Raw genomic sequence first — 23,293 nt, forward strand, 5'->3', positions numbered from 1 at the left:
CTAAATCTTTACTGGCTTTTCCTGCAAGAAACATTTTTGCCATACGAACAACTTCTTTTAAAAATCAAAAAGAATATAATTACTATTTCCTCCATCACACATGGGAAAACTCAGGCCCAAAGTTAGGACAGATGCTACCGTGGACTCTGGTTTCTCAGCCAGAACTTCGAACCAGATTACAGGTCCCTGCTTCCAAAGACCTTTGATGGTCACTGGAAGTGATGAGAATATAGAAGCAAAGGATAAAAGACATGAGAGGACTTTTAAATTATCAACATAAAAATGAAAATAGATGAAGAGAAAATGTGGGAACCCTGCAATGCCTTTGTCGCGGGCCTCAGATTTCTGGAGTTGACTTTGGAGCATCAGGAGAGCAGCAGGAATAGAAGGAGATCCCTTTAGGCAAACACCTATCAAAATCTATTTCCAGAAAATTCCTCTCGTGGGATTGGAAGGTTTTTTTAAAGCTAAAGGTAGCTGTCCTGAAATTTTCACTGCTAGGCTTAGGCACTACATTTACAACCTTAGGTGAGGTTTTACCTTTCTTGACGCAATTTCCCTCGAGGTCTCTGACATAGCCTTCCAGACAGTTCTCACACCAAAACCCAGTGGTGTTATGGAGGCAGCTGATGCATTCACCACTCTCGGGCTTGCAAACCTTTGGAGTTTTAATTGGGTCCACGTGGCCATGACATTGGCACTTGGTACAGATGCTGTCAGAATTGTAATAGCCGTTTTCACAGGTGTTGCAGTTCCGGCCTGTGTATCCGTCTTTGCACTGGACACACGTAGGCTCCAAGTCACCCAGTTCTGAGAGAGAGAGGTCAGGAACGTAACTTAGTACGGTCTTGAGCTACAATTACAAATGCAAGACACCTGCTGTCCCCTCCCTACTATCTGCTCTCAAAGGTAAAGAGACTAAAGATCTACACCTTATTTCTTAACCCTTAATTGTCCAGCTTATTGTGGAAACGACGGGGGCCCTCCAGAGAATCTATTCAGGTAGAGGACAAAAGAAAGATGCTTACATAGGAATATGAATAATTGTAATAGCTAGGCGCTCTTACAACTTTCACATTCCTTCTTCTTTAGTCCCAACAGACAAGATAAAATAAGATTTTAACAAAAATGTCCTCCCCTCTCCCTCAAGTCTCATTTTGTATTATGTATTTGGACTTGGTTGCAAAACCCTTCCCCTACAGCACCCTACAGAACTTCGTTTATCAGCACACTTCATATCAATCGATAACTGGCTGGCTGATTTTTCCTCTCGAGATGAAGATTTAGAGAAAGGCCTTACTTATGATACAGCTGCCTGTAGAGGTCACTGCTGAACAAGGGCAGCGAAGACATTCTTTTGTGGCGTCAGGACTCTGATAAAATCCTTCTCTGCATTCTTCACAGTGATCCCCTTTGCTATTTTCCTGGCAGTTTAAACAAGCACCTAAAAGAAGCAAATTATTTGAAGATTTATCCTGAAAGCGCAACAACTTTAAATAAATCACATCTGCAACCAAGAGACCTTAAGAGTTAGCCAGAAGAACTTATCTGACAGGAACTAACAGGGTTCGGTTTCCATCCCTTCTTTTCCTACACTGGCCAGGTCTGTAAATTCTGTGTCCCCTGCTTGACTGGAAACTCGAGGGAAAGGCTGGTACATGAGTCGAGTAGCAATAAGGCCATGTTGATTGCTGACTACATACAGAAAGCAGGTCAACTATTTTTTCAAAGAAAAAATAAAATCAATCTAAAGACCTCCTTAAAAAAGAATGACTTTTCATAGTTGGGATACTTACCTATCTTGTAAAATTTTAAAAACTGTACTAAGCAGTTGGATACATACATAATACTGGTAGTAAAAATCGAACGTGGACTAAGAGAGCACAGTCAAATTTTATGCTCTGTTTGTCTTTATGGACTGAAGGAGGAAAACGAGTCTAGGGGAAAAAAAACAGAGAGGGCTCCTAACCTTATTTGTAATTTCTATTTCAAATATATAACTATATATATATTACGCAAAATACCAAAATGTTAATATTTATTAATTCTAGGTGTAGGTACATGGGTATTTGCCATATTATTTTCCATACATTTTTATATTTTAAAAATTCAAGATCAAAGGAAAGACAATGAATTAATAGGGGCATCTGACTGGCTCAGTTGGTAGAGCATGTGATTCTTGATCTTAGGGTCATGAGTTTGAGCCTCATGTTGGGTGTAGAAATCACTATAAATAAATAAATAAATAAATAAGAATGAATGAATGAGTGAATGAATGAATGAATAAATAAATACTTTTAAAAGCTGAGCTGACAGCACAGAGCCCGAGACGAGGCTCAAACCCACAAACCGTGAGATCATGACCTGAGCCAAAGTCAGACGCCTAACTGATTGAGCCACTCAGGTTCCCCATAAATAAATACTTTAAAAAATACACAGTTGGGGGGCGCCTGGGTGGCTCAGTCGGTTGAGCGTCCGACTTCAGCTCAGGTCACGATCTCACGGTCCGTGAGTTCGAGCCCCGCGTCGGGCTCTGGGCTGATGGCTCAGAGCCTGGAGCCTGCCTCCGATTCTGTGTCTCCCTCTCTCTCTGCCCCTCCCCCGTTCATGCTCTGTCTCTGTCTCAAAAATAAATAAACGTTAAAAAAATAAAAAAAAAAAAAAGTCCATTTTAAAAAAAAAATACACAGTTGGTTAGCAGAAAAAATCAAAAGGAAAGCCAAGTTACGTGTTTTGTAATACTATCCCTTTCGTACCCTATTAGAGAAGATGTTCTATAGACACTGAAGCAGTATAATGTCTGAAAACAGAAAATGGAAAAGTGTGATGCAATTTACATCTCCTTTTTTTTTCCAGTTTATTTATTTATTTATTTGGAGAGAGAGAGTGTGAGAGAGTGGGGGAAGGGGAGAGAGAAGGAGGGAGAGAGACTCCCAAGCAGGCTCCACACTGTCCACACAGAGCCCAACGTGAGGCTCCAACTCATGCACCATGAGATCATGATGAAACCCAGAGTCAGCCACTTAACCAATGGAGCCACTCAGGCACCCCCACATCCCTTCTTCAGGAGGCCACATATACGCACAGGACCTCTTCGAACTGCTATTACAGGAGTGACAACATGTGACAGAAACCTAGGAAGACAATGAAGTTTTACCTGATAAGCTAAACACAATTAAATGCTCAGGCTCTTCATAAACAGTTACATTTGATTTCTTTTCGTTACAAGTGAAATATTTATGAAAAAGGGGAGAGAGACTGAGGTTGCGAAATAAAATAATCTGACAACTGGGGCAAGATTTGGAAAACCAAAATAATGACAAAGGTATTAACCCACATGGCACATCTCAATTCTTAAGTGATTATGGGACAATTGCCCCAAACTTCATGAACTGACGGGGAAAGACAGCTTCAAAAATTTATTATCTGAACACTGAACTTTGAACTAAATCAAATTTGCATGGAAATGTCACTTTTAATCATACAATTTTTTTTAATATTTTATTTTTAAGCGATCTACTAACTCAACACAGGGCTTGAACCCACAGCCTCATGGTCAAAAGTCACATGCTCTACCCACTGAGCCAGCCAGATGTCCCTAATCATATAATTTTTTAAGGCTCATTAGTGTTAATGATACTTATCACACATATAACAAAGTAGCAGTATATCCTCATACAGTGATAAGCATGTTGGGTACTGATTTCTTTCCAGATCTTATATCCTGATCCCTCTTTAGCTATGTATCTTTGTGACACTAAAGATAGCTGAAAAAAATACATATGAAGAAACTGCAGATTTTGGCCCTACAAATAAGATCATCTTAAATGTCAAAGTGTTCTGCAAGTTGGAAAAGTCAAAACCTGCATCATGTGTAATATCTGGCCATCTGCTCTCCCCCTATTAAAAATGTGCAATGGAAATACTTTTTAAGAAAGCAAGTTCTGATAAAGTCCTGAACTTTAAAAATGCCTCAAAAAAGTTAATAATTCTTTAACAGAATATGGATGTTTGGGGCAAGATGTGTTCCAATAACATGCCATTTGCACGTGACTAATGTGGCAAGAAAAGGTCACAGTGCTATTCTTTTTTCTTTTTTTTTTTTTTTAACATTTATTTATTTTTGAGAGACAGAGTGTGAACGGGGGAGGGGCAGAGAGAGAGGGAGACACAGAATCCGAAGCAGGCTTCAGGCTTTGAGCTGTCAGCACAGAGCCTGACACAGGGCTCGAACCCACCAACTGTGAGATCATGACCTGAGCTGAAGTTGGATGCTTAAACTACTGTGCCACCCAGGTGCCCCCACAGTGCTACTCTTATTAAAAAATGGTAAATATATACACTATTAATACTTTGCTTCTACAATGCTACTGGACCTACATGCTTAGTGTTTTGGGGCCTTTTACCATTTTAGATAAGGTCTCAAGCCTTTGTGTTTATCACAATATAATTGCATTCTCTTAAACCCTTTATATTAGAATACAAATTTATTTAATCATACAATTTATAACAATTAAAATTTTTTTCTGGAAAAATTTATTTCTATTTGTTTTATGCCATACCCTGCAATAAGTCAATGAGGAAAAAAATAACCTTATGTGGCAAATACATTGTCTCAAAAGGAAAGATGAAAATAAGTATAATAACAAGACTCATTACACTGCTTCAAAAATAGCATGTACCTGGAACAGTGCTACAGAGAAAGAAAATTAATAAATTAAGTACAGACAGACATAGACACAACAGAATGCTAACAAGAGCTATGAGGGCAAGGGCAATAGTCCTTTTGGGTCTTTCTCCTCTGATTTTCATGTGTCTCTGGTATGCATGTATCCCTTTTATTTTTACTGTCTTGATGTTTTTCTTTAAAAAAAAAAAAGTTTGTGTATTTATTTTGAGAGAGAGAGAGAGAACACACATGTGCACGAGCCAGGAAGGAGCAGAAAGAGAGAGAGGGAGAGAGAGAATCCCAAGCAGGCTCCACGCTGTCAGCGCAGAGCCGTATGTGAGGCTCAATCCCATGAACCGTGAGATCATGACCTGAGCTGAAATCAAGAGTCGGATGCTTAACTGAGCCACCCAGGAGCCCCTTGTCTTTATTTTTTCCTGATTACAAAATTAACACATTATAAACTATATCACATGTGTATTATAAAAATATTTCAAGAACTCAAGCAAGTTTAAAACATTCCACGAGAAGCTTGGAAGAAATTCTTTTATAATAAATAACCATAAATATCATAACCTTCCAAATCCATATCGAGGAGGTACTGATAGTATGAATTTGCTTTTCTAACAGCTTATAACTCCTCTCTGGGAGACAATAGAGCATAAGAAAACTGGAACAGTATTTAGTGTCAGACCTGAGTTCCACTCCCAGCTGAACCTCTTCCCAGTTGTGTAACCCTCCGTAAAGAGCTTCTCTGAACATCACTTTTCTAAGCTGTAAAATGGGATAATTCTTGAGCTAATGATTTCATGTAATGTGAATATTTCAAAGGGCAAAAATCCATTCCATAAGACAAATGTTTTCTCTTTATGCTTCAGTTTCCTCATCTATAAATTAAGAAAGCTGCACTAGATGAAATCTAAATTCGCTTTAAAATCTAAAAGCTGAGGATCTTTCTTTTATGATAAATGATATATGAAAAATAAGCTGAAGTTTAACTTTGTTTATTATACTCTGCCTGGAACCTCCCAAAATACAACAATTCTGCCTTAAAATTCACATTCTCTTTGCTGAAAGATGGCCAAAGGAGTGGATTACCATTGAAAAAAAAGAAAAGAAAAAAGAAAAGGGAATGAGAGTTTCCTGAAGATGATCTCATGCTCGCTGGCTAGGCAGCAAACAAATCTGGTAAGGGTAACCAAGAAAACAACCAGTCAAAGAAAAGAATGTGGGGCTCCTTTCCAACGAAATTCAGTGACAATGCTTTGAAAACATAAATCGCCACCTGTAAAAAGCCTTGTCCTTATTTATTTTACCATTTCGTAGTTTATATACAAACGTGTTAGAAGTACGGTAATGTGCTTTGTTGTGGGAAGAAATGCCTGATCCTCTCTATAGACAGAAGGCCCACTTCCAACCTGTCCAAAAGAAAGAAGGCCAAGCCCAAGTGAACAAGGGAGACTGACAGAAGATAAGGTCAGAGAGAAAGGCAGAGGTCCAAAAATGTACAGTCATGTCAGCCCTAGAAAGAAGTCTGAATTTTATTCTGAGAGGGAGGGGAAGCCATTCGAGGATTCAAGCAGGGGAATGGCATGGATCTGGTCTTACATTTTAAAAAGATCACTCCGGTTGTTACGTGGTGGGGTGAGGATCTGGGGTGAGAGGGCAAGAGAGGAGGCAGAGAGATAAGATGAGATCAGAGAATGTCACGGTAGTTCAGAGAGATGACGGGGCCTTGCACAAGGATGACAATAACAAAGGTCAGAAACAGTGGTCAGGTCCATGGTGTATTCTGAATGCTGGGCTGATAGACCTTGCTGACGGATTTGATGTTTGCTGCAAGGAAAAGAAAGGAACCAAATACGACCCCCAGGCTTTTGGAGTGAGCAACCGGCTGAATGGTGTCAGTCACCAGAATGAAGCACACTAGGGGTAAGGCGGGCTTGGCTTCCAGGGTAGAGGAAAGAGTTGTTTCGGATGTCTTAGGGTTCTGATGCCAATTAAGGCATTCCAGTGAAGATGACAAGTGTACTGTTGGATCTTTGAGTGTGAAGATCGGGGGAGAAATGTAAATCTGGTCGGCGGCACCAGGTAGACGGCATTTTAAATTAAGTCTAGGGGACTGAATGAGACCAGCGGAGGAGAGTACAAATGGAGGAGGCAAACAGGCAAGGACTGAGCCCTGAGGCACTCCAGCGCTTTTCTTGAACAAAGGGAGATCCAGCAGAGCTGACTGAGAAAGAAAGAAAAGAAAAGAAAAGAAAAGAAAAGAAAAGAGGAGAGGAGAGGAGAGAAAAGAGGAGAAGAGAAGAGAAGAGAAGAGAAGAGAAGAGAAGAGAAGAGAAAAGGAAAGGAAAGGAAAGGAAAGGAAAGAAAAGAAAAGAAAAGAGGAGAGGAGAGGAGAGGAGAGAAGAGAAAAGAGGAGAAAAGGAAAGGAAAGGAAAGGAAAGGAAAGAAAAGAAAAGAAAAGAAGAGAGGAGAGGAGGGAAAAGAGGAGAAGAGAAGAGAAGAGAAAAGAGGAGGAAAGGAAAGGAAAGGAAAGGAAAGGAAAGGAAAGGAAAGGAAGGGAAAGAAAAGAAAAGAAATGAAAAGAAAAGAAAAGAGGAGAGGAGAGGAGAGGAGAGAAGAGAAAAGAGGAGAAGAGAAGAGAAGAGAAAAGAGGAGGAAAGGAAAGGAAAGGAAAGAAAAGAAAAGAAAAGAAAAGAAAAGAGGAGAGGAGAGGAGAGAAAAGAGGAGAAGAGAAGAGAAAAGAGGAGGAAAGGAAAGGAAAGAAAAGGAAAGGAAAGGAAAGGAAAGGAAGGGAAGGGAAAGAAAAGAAAAGAAATGAAAAGAAAAGAAAAGAAAAGAAAAGAAAAGAGGAGAGGAGAGGAGAGGAGAGAAGAGAAAAGAGGAGAAGAGAAGAGAAGAGAAAAGAGGAGGAAAGGAAAGGAAAGGAAAGAAAAGAAAAGAAAAGAAAAGAAAAGAGGAGAGGAGAGGAGAGAAAAGAGGAGAAGAGAAGAGAAAAGAGGAGGAAAGGAAAGGAAAGAAAAGGAAAGGAAAGGAAAGGAAAGGAAGGGAAGGGAAAGAAAAGAAAAGAAATGAAAAGAAAAGAAAAGAAAAGAAAAGAAAAGAAAAGAGGAGAGGAGAGGAGAGGAGAGAAAAGAGGAGAAGAGAAGAGAAGAGAAGAGAAAAGAGGAGAAAAGGAAAGGAAAGGAAAGGAAAGGAAAGGAAAGAAGAGAGGAGAGGAGAGGAGAGAAAAGAGGAGAAGAGAAGAGAAAAGAGGAGAAAAGGAAAGGAAAGGAAAGGAAAGGAAAGAAAAGAAAAGAGGAGAGGAGAGGAGAGGAGAGAAAAGAGGAGAAGAGAAGAGAAAAGAGGGGAAAAGGAAAGGAAAGGAAAGGAAAGGAAAGGAAAGGAAAGGAAAGGAAGGGAAGGGAAAGAAAAGAAAAGAAATGAAAAGAAAAGAAATGAAAAGAAAAGAAAAGAAAAGAAAAGAAAAGAAAAGAAAAGAAAAGAAGGAACCTGTGATATCCTAAAGAGAGGACAGTTATCAAGGAGTGATGGAGTGGTCAACTCAGCCAGGCTGAGGCAAGCTGCTCACCATGAGACACTATGAATCCATGAAAGCGCCTTGAAGTCTTAAAAAGTGCACCACATGGACATAAAGTTCTAGTTTAAAAAATAATAGTCCTTCCACCTCCATTTCAACGTAAATATATGCTCAATAAAGAAAATCCAGAAAATACAGGAGAGTACAAAGAAGAAAAAAAGTCATAAGAAATCTGTCATTAAGATTTTGAATACTTTTCCTTAAAATCTTTTTTTATGTATAGGAGTTTAACTTTTGCTCTTTAAATAGTCTAAATATGTGGCTATGTCATTCATGCCCTGCTTTTCTCAGTCTCTCATGTTGTTATACACAGTTCTTTTTCTTTTTTTTTTTTCATGTCTATTTATTTTTGAAGGGGTGGGGGGAGGGGCAGGGAGAGAGGGAGACACAGAATCCGAAGCAGTCTCCAGACTCCAAGCTGTCAGCACACAGCCCGACGTGGGGCTCGAACCCACAAACTGCAAGATCATGACCCGAGCCGAAGTCGGACCCTTAACCACTGAGCCATCCAGGTGCCCCTGCACCATTCTTTAAAACATTTTAATGACAACTTCATAGTTGCCTTTTATTGATTGCTTATAATGGGGCAGGCACTGTATTAAAGGCTCCATAAATATATTGCACCAAATCACCACAACAACCCATTAGACTGTTACTGTTATTATCCTGCACTTCTAGGAGAAAAAACAGGCTAAGTAATTTGGCCAAGGTAAAGTCAAGATTGCACTTGCTGTGCCCTTAACCACGTATTGCCAAGATAACATAATCTGCTTCATTCCTTGTTGATAGAAATGCGGTTGTCTGATTTTTTTTAGCATCATAACTACCACTTTAGTAAGCATCTTTGAACACAACATTTTTTTATTAATTTAGAATTATTTCTTCAGAATAGACTTCTGGAAACAGAATTTCTGGATCAAGGAGGTATTTTTAAGACTCTTAAACACATTGTGAAACTGTTTTCCAAAATGTTTTTCCCCAGTATATTTTATCACAAAAAGTTTACCTTAAAATCTGCTTCATCTAAATCACAAGGTATAGAAAAAGACTACAAAGGGGGAAAGTAAGGACTGTGAAAACATAGTAAGTGGCCACCAGAGGGCAGCCGTATGCCAGCGCTGTTGAAAAAAAAAATCTTTGAGACAAAAGGAAAGACTGTATGTTAAGCTTGCAGTTTTAAATCAAGTATTTGCATCCCTTCACGTTGAATTCCATTTTTATTATATTTATAAACAGAGAAGCCATTTATTTCTCTTATTACTAACTGATTTTGGAAATCGCAATCATGGGAAGGATTTCTTTTGCCTTCAATTATCTCTAGCAAGGACAGGTTGGGATTTACTTGCCATTAAAGACAGATATCTCACTGCTGCAAAGAAAACCAGACATGAGATCAGCAGTGTAGACTGCTTCCTTACTGTACAAGACCTGAGGAGAAATTTACATCAACTCAGTAGGATGGAACATTCCTGTCGTTAACCAGGACTGAAACTTATCTTTCCTCTGTGTGTTTTTCCATTCATTTCTTCATTTACCCAACAAACATTTAGTGAGTACTTATACGTGCCAAGCTCCATGCTAGAGACTGTGTACAATGATGAACAAAACTAGTGTCGCCCCTACCATCATGGAACTTACAATGGAGTAAGTAAGCCATACATGACTCATAATCACAAATAAACACATAATTTTAGACTATAAATACTATGACAAAAAATACAAGTGCTTATGAGAGTGCATAATTGGGAACCATCATTCAGCCTGGAGTGTCAGGAACCACTTTCTAATGTAGTAAACTACATGGAAGTTGGAAGGCCTGAAGGAACAATATGATTTAATAAGGCAAAGGGGCTAGCAGTGGGGTAGAGGTGTATTAGAAAGACCATTCTAGGCAGAGGTAAGATCACAAATGAGAACCTTGGAGAAAGGGAACACGGCTTGTTTTAGGAACAGAAGCCAGTATGACCGGATCACAGACAGTAGAGAAAAAGAAAAGCACGAGAGAGAACCAGTAAGTAGCCAGGGACCAGATCACGTAACAGAAAAAAAAAAAAAAATGATAACACTATTTCTGCTAAATCAGTTTGTTTCACCATGGACAGAGGACTAAAATGAAGAATAAACTTTCAAGGTGCCTGGGTGGCTCAGTCAGTTAAGCGTCCGACTTCGGCTCTGGTCATGATCTCGAGGTCTGTGAGCTCGAGCCCCGCGTCGGGCTCTGTGCTGACAGCTCACAGCCTGGAGCCTGCTTCGGATTCTGTGTCTCCCTCTCTCTCTGACCCTCCCCCATTCATGCTCTGCCTCTCTCTGTCTCAAAAATAAATGAACATTAAGAAAAAAAATTTTTTTAAAGAATAAACTTTCAATACAGGTTTTTCCAGAGTACTTTCAATTTCAAATATTCTGCAACCTTACTTTCATAAAAACACTTGTACTTGTCTGGCTGGTTTGTCCTGATTTTTCTGTTGGGGAAAAAAAGGCTTCCAAGGAAGCATTTCTAGTCCTTACATTTAGGAAAACTGACCACCGGAAGAGTTCATTGTCTTTAGTTTTTAATAGTTTGCCTCAATGTGGTTTTCTTTGCTTTATACCACCTGGGGTTTGCAGAGCTTTCTGAATCTGTGGGCTGATGTCTTGTACCGGTTTGGAAAATTCTTGGCCATTATCTCTTCAAATCTTGCTTCTGCCCCAATCTCTTTCTCCTTTCTTTCTGAATCTCCAATTACATTTATGCCAGTCTTTTTAGCTGTGTCTCACATGTCTTCCTGCTCTGTTCTTTCCATTGTATTTTTTTTCTCTGGGCTTCAGTTGGATATTTTTAGCTGAGCTGTATTCAAGTCTACAAACCTTGTCTTCACCGTGAATAAACGTTTGTTAAACCCATGCTATGAGTTGTTCATTTCAGATGTTCTATTTTTCAGTTCTAGTTCAGTTTTGTTTTTTTAAATAGATTCCAATTCTCTTGAAATTTGCCTCTTTTTACCTATTTTCTGGGTTTCCCCTTATTTTCTTAAAACATTAACTTTAGTTATTTTAAAGGCATTCTCTGCTAACTCTAACATCTGGATTATCTGTGGGTCTGCTTCCATTGTTTATTTTTTCTCTTTATTTTTGGTCACATTTTCCCTCCTCAGCATTGTCAAGTATTTTTTATTATATGCCAGATACAGCGTATAGAAGAGCCACAGATGACCTGTTTTCTCTGTGAGGCAGATATAATGAGGGAATCATCTCGACCCAATCAGAAATTGAGATACGTTGAAGATGGGCTGCAATCTCAGTACGAGTCAGTTCACTTATGGTTCATCACTATATCTTGGTCATAGAGTGGGTGGGTCCTCGGTGGGGCCAGCCCAGGTCTCACTCCACGCACTTAGAATCTGCCAGTGTCTTGAGAGAGAGAGGTTTGTGTATGGTAACAGGGCCTCTCTTTCTAAAGGGATTTTGTCTCCACAGCACAGCAAGACTTAGAGACTTCTTAATACTTTTTGGGCCAGCCTCTTGTCTCTTGAACAATCAGCTAACGTCCTGGGAGGAAACTGGCCTAGTCTTTAGGGCTCCTCTAGTTTCCAACCCATCACACAAGTCCCAAACAACTGCCAAAAACTCTTCTTCTGTCTCTTTCCTCAACAAGAATTTCTGCTCCTTCGCCTATGACCAGAATCAGCAAATGTCCCCTGGGAATAAAGTGGCTGGTGATCATCCCCTTACTTAGGACGAGGTCTACCCCTTCTGGAATTGTAGTTCATATTGTCTTCTTTGCTTCCCAACCAACATGATTCGTGAAATTTATGAAAAGAACAATGGACTAATTACACAACCAACTTAAGGAAAGCACGTACCTGTGAGGGCATCACAAGTGGCAGACCGATTATTACATTGGCAGGGCAAGCAGCCACTCTTACTAAAGTCATAATATCCATCTTGGCATCGGTCACATGTAGAGCCGGTGACGCCCGCTTTGCACTGGCATTTCCCAGAACTGCAAATAAAAGCAAAGACAATGAGCAAAAGTAAAGTAAATCAATTTGAAAGTTTTGTTGCCCAACATCCCAGCATAGATGATCTTAACGTAGAAATATTTCAACCGGATTCTAATTACTAGAATTATTGTTTTCGTTTTTGTTTTGAATTGGAAGTTGAGCGACTTCATGACTATATAAATTCAGTTAACATAGTAACACTAGTCATTTGTGACAATTTAATCCTCTGCACTTAGGCAGGTTAAAATAATGATAAAGGAGTCATGGGAACATGCATCCCTAATGCTTAGAAATCTTTGTTTAGCAAGCACTGGGGCATAGAACTGGTACCATGGCTACATCTCATTCCTGGATCATTCCACAGTTCCATCGGCCTCTACCCTACCCAATATGGAGAAGAGAAGACCCACCACCTGGTCTTCATCCAGCCTAGCCTCTGGCTGAAAAACATGGAGACTACAATCTTAATGAATGCATCAGTTAATATCCATTGAGATGCTAGAAATAATATAATTTTCTACTTTAGGTCTAGGCTATCTTAAAATCATATTTCTGATAACTAAACCGGAATTCACAATTAAGTAAATAGGATTATAATGGGGACCCCCATTGCTTTCTGGATTAAATCCATACAAAAATTCTAGATTGTCAACCCCAAAAAGAAAACTAAAATCTAAAGTAAGAAACATAGGGGTGCCTGGCTGGCTCAATTGGTAGAGCACGTGGCTCTTGATCTCGGGTTTGTAGGTTTGAGCCCCACGTTGGGTACAGAGGTTACTTAAAAATAAAATCTTTAAAAATAAATATGTAAAGTAAGAAAAATACCTTATTTAACAATGTGACTCTTCTTTATATGCTTATTCTGAACCTGAAACTTTTAGACTTTATATTTTGGCACCAGTCATAATGGATGGGAGACAATTGAAGATAAAACTGCTTTTCAATGTAATATTTTTAGAAATTCAGCTCCTGACAGTGAACCCCCATGGGGTTATTACTTTTAGTTCAAGAGCCCAGGCTAAAATTGTTAATACTTACACGGCTCTTACACATATGAGTTGAAGTAATCCCCTGATAATTCCCATATTCCTATTGCTATAATAAAAATAGAACTTCCAAATTTGAGAGTTCCTGGAATTCTCGGCTGAACTTTGCAGAATGGAGGTGAAGCAACTTCCAACCATGTGTATTCTATTTGTAGTATACAAACCTAAGGTTTTGTGTTTTTTTTGTTTGTTTGTTTTTGAGATATGCCTCTCTTTTTCGTCAGCATCCCCTGGGCTAAATAATGAGGCTTTCACCCTCCATCCCTAAAAAATTCTCTTGAGCAGCTAGAGTCAAAGTTTGTTTCTCTCTCCTACTTACAGTTCTCTGCACTGTCCCAGTCTATGCCAAAAAGGAGTAGAAAAGCAGAAAAACAGTTCTACACGGAATATTTTTAGGGCTTTACTCAAACAAAATCAGTCCAGAAGGGAAAGGAAGCCAGACTTATGTAAATAATATATATTTTACATATTTCAAAGTCTTGTATCCTGAAAAGTTACCCACTGAACTCTGTATTCCTCTCCCAAAGCTGTCTAGTATATAAGTTATGCAATTGCTTGACTAACAAGTAATTTTACAAAAAACGTAAAATGGAGGCATCTGAAAGCAGGAGTCATGCTGCTGCTGAAGATGATGATAAAAATAATGAGCCATCATTTGTTGATGGCCTATGTCAATAAACATATATATGTTCTCTAATCCTGAAAATAACCCTACTAGGTGGAAGTCATAATCCTCGTCTTACTACTGAGGGAAATCGGGGTGGGGGAGGGGCTGAAGTATTGTCCACACCTAGTAAGTCAGGCTGATTTATACAAAGCTAGACTTTTCTTACTATACCGTGCTACCTGCCACTCCCTAAGCCTGAATCTAAATTTGTACAAGAAATTTGCCTGCCAGATAACTTGATACCTACTTGGGTATCAAGCTTCCTTCTGTAGATTCCAGTCACCACAATTTACCATTTATTTAGGTTCTCACCCCGGTGAGTTGTTTCTGCCTTGCCCAGAATAAACTGTGGTCTTTTTCCTTACTTCCAGTAATTTCAGGTCTTCCTCAACAGAAGCTAAGAGTTCCCACTGCTTGAAGAGAAACGGCAGCCTAGCAAAGCCCAAGGTTCCCAGAGATGCAAGCCCAAATATGTTGATGCTTAAATAAAATTTATACTGTTCATAGTGCAGAAGACCAGGCTTGATTTTAGACAAGCAACAGAAATGTACATTACCAAGCAACGTCTCTTAAGTAACTTCACAAAAAAAGAAAACAAGAGGAAAAACCCCACCGCATACACTTACACAGTCTTACACAAGAATATCCCAAGGTACTTAAAGATCTATCAAAGTAAATCTGTATTCATCAAATATGAAGTGCAGGAATATCTTATTACTCAACAAGAAGGAACTAGTCAATTTAAGTCTCGCTCGACTGTCAGAAAATTATAAAGGAAATAATGTGCTTTCCAAAGAATTGCTAACAATTTATTAGCCAATTTCCAAGGCTCTTAGAAAGTTAATCAAAATATGTTTGTTCCTCATTTCTCTACATGATTAGATTATTCGGCATTCAGAAGAATAAACAGTTACTTTTAATGACAGTGTTTGCCGAACTCACCAACCTACAAGAAAATGATATTATCTTGGAATACCTAATCACTTCATAATATCTCATAATCATAACATAGCCAGTGCTCTCAAAGTGGTTGCTATTCCTGTAAGTGGACTTTCCCGTCATAATTCTGCTCTGTGCACTCAAAAGACCGATTTAAGCAGTCATCTTTCTCCCTGGAGACGGTGCTCCTTAGTTGCTGATGTTAAAACAAACAAAAATCCATGAGTGGCTTTATGGATCCTGATAAAGTGGTTGGCTAGTCTAGATACCATGCTTCACTTTTCCTGGGTAGACTTTAAAACAATGGGAAAGGAGCTGCTTTCTCTCTCTCTTTTTAAATATAGAAGGGAGTGGGAAAGTTTGGTTGTGAGACTGCACTAGGTGGTGCTTTCCATGTTACTCATGGCCCATCGCCAATTTCTGCATGTATAAGAATTAAATCACTCAGCAAATATAAAGCTTTCCCTGTGTGTGACTTCTTTTACAGAATAAAGCCTTTACAACACCCCCTTTCATGGTCTCCCTCTGTTAGAGGCTGTTGAATGCTTTTTGAAGCAAAGGTCAATGATATAAATGCAATGAAATCAAAGACAGGGGGAAAAAAAGTCCTGTTAACAGACCACTTATGTGTATCCATAGATTTGAAATGAAAGGACCAAAGACTCATAGCTTCATATCTGGCAAATAAGGACACAGAACTAGATTTCGAACAGAAGTCAGAAATCTATACTACTGAGATCAACTAACAAAGAATTTAAGATAGAATTTGCTCATCTGGTGTCGCTTTTACAGACATGAGTTAGTTACTTGTTAAGTACTAATAGAGTATGGAGAATTACATCAGAAAGACGAATATAGAAGTATTTATAACGAAAGCACAAGCATTGTGGAACTATGCTGTACAACGTATAACTAAGCATATTCTATACATTTCTTAAATTATCCCAAACAGAATTCTCAGATTTTCTTATGGTTGTTAAGTACTTAGTTATAAAATTTATCACATTCGTAAGTGTGAACAACTATTACAAGGCTTGAACACTGAAAAATGATCTCTTAAGGGGTGCTTGGCTGGCTCAGCCAGAAGAGCACGCCATTCTTGATCTTGGGGTCATGACTTCTAGCTCCACGTTGGGTGTAGATTACTTAATTAAGTCAAACTTTAAAAAATTATCTAGATGAGTAGATGGAAAGTCTCCAGGATTTCCATTATTTTATAACACCATTGACTAGCACGGGAAGGGTGGAACATAAGAGGGGAAGTATCCGGGCCTATGGAAAATTCATCGCCTGAGGAGACCGAGAGCTTGGTTCATGTTCTAGCTGTGCTGCTCACTAGCTGGGACCAAGTGCATCTTCTTCCTTAGACGCAGGATTCTCATTTGCAAAATAAAGACGAGTATACCAAACTTTGTAGGGTGACCGTGGGAATGAAAGACAGCATGCCCAGGGCACTCAGCACAGTATCTGGCATATAATCGGTACTCCAGCATGAAAGCACTAGGAAGGTGATGACAGGAATCGTGGGTCTTGATTTTTTCCTGAGAATTCTAAGGAAAATGGGCTGGAGTCTGTAGACAAGGCTAAGTTATTTACTTTTAAAATTCCATTAACAAACCTGGAAAAACTGCAAGAATATAGGGTAATCGTTAGTATGGAGCAAAAAGGTGGCTATAGGAAAAGAGAGCACATTGTGAAAACCTGGGAGAAATGGTTTGGGGAAAGAAAATTTTTTTAATTGAGAAGGGAAAGGATCTGCAAAATCCTACATAAGGTGGGGCCAAAACCAGTGAGACCCGAGGAGTTTTTGAACACACTAGCTAATTGGTTTAATGTTTTTCTAAATTGTTAAATGTCTTGGCGCCTTTTGTGCTGTTTATCTATGTTCTTCCTGACAGTTACAAAATATCAATTATATGTGCGTGGCGTATCTTTAGATAACATGTGATCAATTTGGACTCAAGCAGTCACAAAATAACTAAAAAGATACAGTTCTAATTGGGGGAAATTAATTTATTTGTGGTTTTCCACAAGCCTCGCTTTTCCTCCTTCCTTCCCCCTCAGCTCTCATGTTGGCACTCTGACATGGAAAGAACGAGAAACAGAAAAAAATAGATGATCAGAGGTATCAATTTTCCTCTATCTTTTCTTTAATAGCTCAAAACAATTTAGTACACGTAGAAGGAGACTGAAACTACTACTTAAAACATAGTATGAAAGGAACAGAAAATTGCTGATTATAAAGTCTCTCAATGTATTAAAGATATTAAAAGGAAGCTGGAGAAAGTTTTACTAACTAGAAAGTCTTTACATGGGAAAACACAGAAAACGAAAAGTTGTTAGCAATTCTGAACTTCATGTTTGTGTCATGGTTTTGTAAAGGTAATAAAAAATTAGTTTCTCCTTTTGGTTATGAAAGAAACCCAGTAATTGGGCATTTTGGCAAAAAACCATATGCATTTTGTGTTCCTCTGTCTTTCTACAATCATGGAAAAGACAATTATGCAATGAGCAAAGCTCCTTTGCTGGACAAAAAAAAAAAGATAGCTTTATTGTTGAAAACATTGGGCCATTATACTAGACATTCCTTGTATTTTTGAGGGCAAATAGTCTAAAATATTCTTAGAGGAAATCCATATTCAGACAGAAATTCTTAACACTCAAAAAGGGTATTGCTTAAGTGCAAAAATATTTTCTGATAGCTGATCTTACCAAAATCAAATTTAAAAGCTTATTTGAAAAGTCAGAAATAAACCTTAATAGCAAAAAAATAGAAAGTGTAATATTTCCAGAGCCATAACTTGGAAGCCTTAACTTAATTCAACTAGTAAAGTTCTTTCTCATTGCCTTCACTTTTTTTAATGGAATAAATACAGCCATAAGAATACTCAAGCCCACACAATTACTCCATTATTTGAAAGAGATTTCTGCATTTTAAAAGTCATTTTGAAAAGAGAAAAAGCATGAGGTTTCAGTATCATCTCCTAGAAAAGAAGATGGTTCTCAAATATGTCAACATTGTGTTCTTTTGTAACCATTGTAAAAGATTTGTTCAATGAAAGGGTAATTTTTTTGAAAAAAAAATTTTTTTTAATTTCAATTCATCAGTTAACATACAGTGTAATATTAGTTTCAAGTATACAATATAGTGATTCAACACTTCCATACATCACCCTGTGCTCGTCACAACAAGTGCACTCCTTAAACCCCATCACCTATATAACTCATCTTCCCCACCCACCTCCCCTCTGGTAACCATCTCTATAGTTAAGACTCTGTTTCTTGGTTTACTGCCTGCCTCTCTCTCTCTCTCTCTCTCTCTCTCTCACTCTCTCTCCCCCCTCTCTCCCCCACCCCCTTTGTTGATTTGTTTTGTTTCTTAAATTCCTCATATGAGCAAAATTGTATGGTATTTGTCTTTCTCTGACTGACTTATTTCACTTAGCATTATACTCTCTAGCTCACTTAGCATGATACTCTCTAGCTCCATCCATGTCATTGCAAATGGCAAGATTTCATTCTTTTTTATGGCTGAGTAATATTCCATGGTGTGCCTACACCACGTCTTCCTTATCCATTAATCAATCAGTGGACACGAGGGCTCTTTCCATAATTTGGCTATTGTAGATAACACTGCTATAGATATCAGGGGGCATGTATCTCTTTGAGTTGGTATTTTTGTATTGTTTGGGTAAATACCTAAGCAATTATTGGATCATTGGGTAGTTCTATTTTTAACTTTTGTAGGGAACTCCATATTTTTTTCTAGAGTGGCTGCACCAGTTTGCATTCCCACCAACAGTATAAGAGGTTCTCCTTTCTCCTTATCCTTGCCAACACCTACTGTTTCTTGTGTTGTTGATTTCAGCCATTCTGACAGGTGTGAGGTGATAGCTTATTGTAGTTTTGATTTGTGTTTCCCTGATGATGACTGATGTTTGAGCATCTTTTCATGTGTCTGCTGGCCATCTGTATGTCTTCTTTGAAAAAAATGTCTAGCCATGTCTTCTGCCCATTTTTAATTGGATTATTTGTTTTTTGGGTGTTGTGTTTTATAAGTTCTTTATATACTTTGGATACTAACCTGAAAGGGTAATTATTAATACTTGATTTGTGTACATGCTGTGTTCCAAAAATTAACTTGTAGTGCCTAGAATTTAGACCTCACGGAAATGACAGCATAAGTGGTGGCTTAGTTTCCAGACAAGCAAACAAAAACCTCTTTAACTCAAAAATACTGAGATTGACAGTGCTAAGGACCAAGTCCTTTAAACCCAAGTCCTAAACTTTTGAGTTCTAAACCTGTTGGGGATGAGGTAGTCAGAGGCAATATTAACACTTACAATATTAACATTTACACTGTGGGATCATAAATGAAGTGCATAGCACAATACTTACATATGGATTAGTTATTTTAGTTCTTACAATAATTCTATGGCATTCATAAGTCTCAATTTTGCCACTTTCTAGCTACTTGATTATTGAGCAAGTTTTTACATCTGAAAAATAAGAATAATAATCCCTGTTTCAAAAGATTGTGGAAATTAGTTAAAATTACATATTGAAGTGCCTTCCAAATATGAGTAGCTCTATACATGGCCAAATATTAATACTCAACATCCCCAATCAATAGAGTTTCAATGACATGAACTGACTCAATTTTCAAGGTCACACATCCAGAGGGCAATCAGAATTAGAACCCAGGTCTTCTGCCTTCTAATACCTGGCTTTTTTCTCTCTCCTTTATTTTATAGATTACCTCTGTGTATTTAATGAAAGCAAGACAGAAGGATTTAACGTGCTCATATTAATAGACTTGCAACGCTCCTGGAAAAGGTTTCTTGTGTTAATCTTCTCCTGGCTCAACTGTCAGTTGTTTAAATAACTCCTCTGACGAATGGGATTTTAAAGTGATTGCCAAGGAAATGAGACATTGCTTCTGATCTGTGTCAATCCAATTCTCTGACGTGGGAGCACTATTTTCCTACCTGCAGCTGGCACTGTTTTGCAAATGCCCCAGTGCTGGCCAGTTTCCGTGCAAAGCTCCTCACCCCCAACAGCTTTATTGATAGAACCTTGCAATGCTTTTTTTTTTAATTTTAATTTTTTAAAATTTACATCCAAATTAGCATATAGTGAAACAATGATTTCAGGAGTAGATTCCTTAATGCCCCTTCCCCATTTAGCCCATCCCCCCCCCACAACCCCTCCAGCAACCCTCAGTTTTTCTCCATATTTATGAGTCACTTAATGTTTTGTCCCCCTCCCTGTTTTTATACTATTTTTGTTTCTCTTTCCTTATGTTCATCTGTTTTGTCTCTTAAAGTCCTCATATGAGTGAAGTCAAATGATTTTTGTCTTTTTCTGACGAATTTCACTTAGCATAATACCCTCCAGTTCCATCCATGTAGTTGCAAATGGCAAGATTTCATTCTTTTTGATTGCCGAGTAATACTCCATTGTATATATATACCACATCTTTATCCATTCATCCATCGATGGACATTTGGGCGCTTTCCATACTTTGGCTATTGTTGATGGTGCTGTTATAAACAAGGGGGTGTGTGTGCCCCTTCGAAACAGCACACCTGTATCCCGTGGAGAAATGCCTAGTAGTGCAGTTGGGGTAGTTCTATTTTTAGTTTTTTGAGGAACCTCCATACTGTTTTCCAGAGAGGCTGCACCAGCTTGCATTGCCACCAACAATGCAAAAGAGATCCTCTTTCTCCGCATCCTTGCCAACATCCGTTGTTTGCAATGCTTTTTTAATCTTTATTTTTTAATTGTGAAATATATCATTCATTCAGAGGCAGGTAAGTTTAAAGACAATAGAATGTAATAAAGAACACCAAACTTAACAATTTCATATCCACTAGACAAGCCATTTGAAGCTCCCCCTTCAACTTCATTCCCTTCTCTTGCCCCAGAAGCAGCTAAGTGTTTTAGTCAGTTCAGCTCTGTTAGAGGCTTATCATTTCTATATGTATTACTAAATAATGTATCAGATAGTTTTGCCTGCTCTTAAACCTTATATTAATAAACATCATGTATTCTTTGATTTACTTTGTCCCATACAGTATTATGGTTTATCGATTTATCGATATACATTTGTACGGCTGTAGTCACTCTTTTTTCACTGCTGTATTGTATTTCATCATATGAATATAACCCTATTGTATTCATTCTTGTAGACATTTGGGTTGTTTTCATTAGGTAGTATAGATAACACCTGTATATCTTCTGGTACATATGAGCATGCTTTACTCTAGAGTATATACCAAGGAATAAAATTGCTAGGTAGTAGCTTGTACAGCACCAACATACAAGGCAATGCCTGTTTTCCAAAGTGACGGTCACAATTTGCACCCCTATTAGCAATGGAATCATGGTCCCATCAACCCAGAGGTTGCTCTGTATCCTCACCAACACTTGATATCACCAGCGTTAAAAATTTTGCCAATCTGGCAGCTCGAAATGGTATCATACCGTGGTTTTTAAATACATTCTCCAGATTAATGAGATGGAACATGTTTTCAAGTTTACTGGCCATTTGAGTTTCCTCTTCTGTGAAAAGTCTGCCCAAGTATTCTTTTTTTTTTTATAAAAGGATAACTGACATATAACATACTAGTTTCGGGTATACAACATAATGATTTGATATTTGTATACGTTGAGAAACAATCACCATAATGAGTCCAGCTACCATCTGTCACCACACAGAGTTACAAATTTTTTCCCACCTATTTCTGACGTTAATTTGTAGATGTTCTTTATATATTCTTGAAAAATCTATCCCTTGTCAGTTTAATGTGCTACAATTATCTTCTCTCAGTTTGAGGCTTGTCTAGAAGTTGTATATTTTAACAAAGTAGCTAACATATGAACACTGGAGTTAGACTACCTGGATTCAAATCCTGGCTTTATCACTTACTAGCCATATGACCACAAATAAATTACTTAAACTCTTTGTGCTTCAGTTTCCTCACTTGTAAAACGGAGAAAATAATAGTCTCTCTCTCACAGGTTTGTGAAGATTAATTTAGTTAGGATGTGTTAAGCAGGCAGAACAGTGTCTGACACACAGTAAAGACTATGCAAGTACTGCCACTACACTCATAGGGTCGTTGAAGTGTGTCACTAAACTTCAGTACCTACTCAGCCATACGTGAAATATCTTTATACACGTGGGGTGTTTCTGGGCTTTCATTTCTGTTCTATTTATCTGTTTGTCTCTGAACCAACTTTTCCCCTCAAGTTTTTCATATAAATGTTTTTAAAAACAGAGACATGTTGGAAGGACTGTATTCTCAGCATCCGCGTATAGATTTTGCTTTTATCTAGCGCTCCCCTAATCCCTTCTCCCATCTTCCAACGTTCAGCTATGCTCACCTTGCTGTTGTTCAGATGCGCTGTGGATGTTTCTGTATCAGACACCCTGCACCCACGGTCCTTTCTGGTAGCAATAGCCTTCACCCAGGGGACCCATGAGGCATGCTCCCTTACTTCTTTTCATTATTGATTCAAATGTTATATTCTCAACAAGGCCTTGGCCAGCCACAACATCTAAAATTACAATATCTCTTACTATTTAATATAATACATATTTCATTTCCATTGTTTATTAAATCTCTCCCCATCTAGAATGTCAGCTCTATGAAATCAGGGGGTTTTATCTGGTTTTCTTTTTTCTCCACCGTTATATAGCCAGGGCCTAGCACAGTGCCTGGCACATGATAGACACTCAAAATTTTTCCATTTAATGATCAGGTAATCTGGCTCCAAAATCTATGTATGCTTCCCTCATTAATTCATGATGCCTTCTGAGTACAATATTTGTCTTCAATCTAGTCCATTTAATATTTTCCAAGTACCTAATCTTGATACTTTATGTTCCATTGATTTATTGATTAATTGATTGATTGAGAGTGCGAGTGGGGGAGAGGGGCAGAAGGAGAGAGAGAGAATCCCAAGCAGGCTCCATGCTAGCACAGAGCCTGGTGTGGAGCTTGACTGCACAACCTTGAGATCATGACCTGAGCCAAAAATCAAGAGTCAGACTCAACTGACTGAGCCACTCGGGTGCCCCACTTTATGTTACATTTAAGTAAACCTCTCAGAATCCTTGAAATAGGATATTTATTTCAGGTGAGCAAAATGAGACATTTAATGACTGGTATGTAATGGGCCAGTCAACATTGTAAGACATTGATCTTGATCCCTTGGATTTGTCCTTTGAAGGGCAAAAAAGAGCAGAAAGGAAAGAAATAATTTACTAGCCCTGAAAGAAAAGTCTATTTTGCTTAAGCCCAAGCCTCTTTAGCTTGTATGGTCCTCATATAAACAAAGAACAGAGACTGGAATGCCTCAAACAGCCTCCTCGTTATTAGTTCTGGTTTTCTTCTG

The 23,293-nt window shown here is 38.4% G+C and overlaps 1 protein-coding gene across 1 annotated transcript in view; it reads right to left on the reverse strand.

Annotated features, from left to right (window-relative positions):
- MEGF9 (multiple EGF like domains 9) overlaps positions 1-23,293 on the reverse strand; it is an 89,187-nt gene that overhangs the window by 6,021 nt on the left and 59,873 nt on the right. Inside the window, exons 3-5 of the mRNA XM_047068670.1 lie at positions 12,098-12,237; positions 1,301-1,444; positions 541-810 (exon numbers count right to left, since the gene is read on the reverse strand). Coding sequence (XP_046924626.1) covers positions 541-810; positions 1,301-1,444; positions 12,098-12,237 — 554 coding nt within the window. The remainder of the gene's footprint in view (positions 1-540; positions 811-1,300; positions 1,445-12,097; positions 12,238-23,293) is intronic.

Source organism: Lynx rufus, unplaced genomic scaffold (assembly GCF_022079265.1).
Source record: "Lynx rufus isolate CCGP_SWC_20201006 ecotype Redwood Valley unplaced genomic scaffold, mLynRuf1.p SCAF_10, whole genome shotgun sequence".
NCBI classification, from domain to species: domain Eukaryota; kingdom Metazoa; phylum Chordata; class Mammalia; order Carnivora; family Felidae; genus Lynx; species Lynx rufus.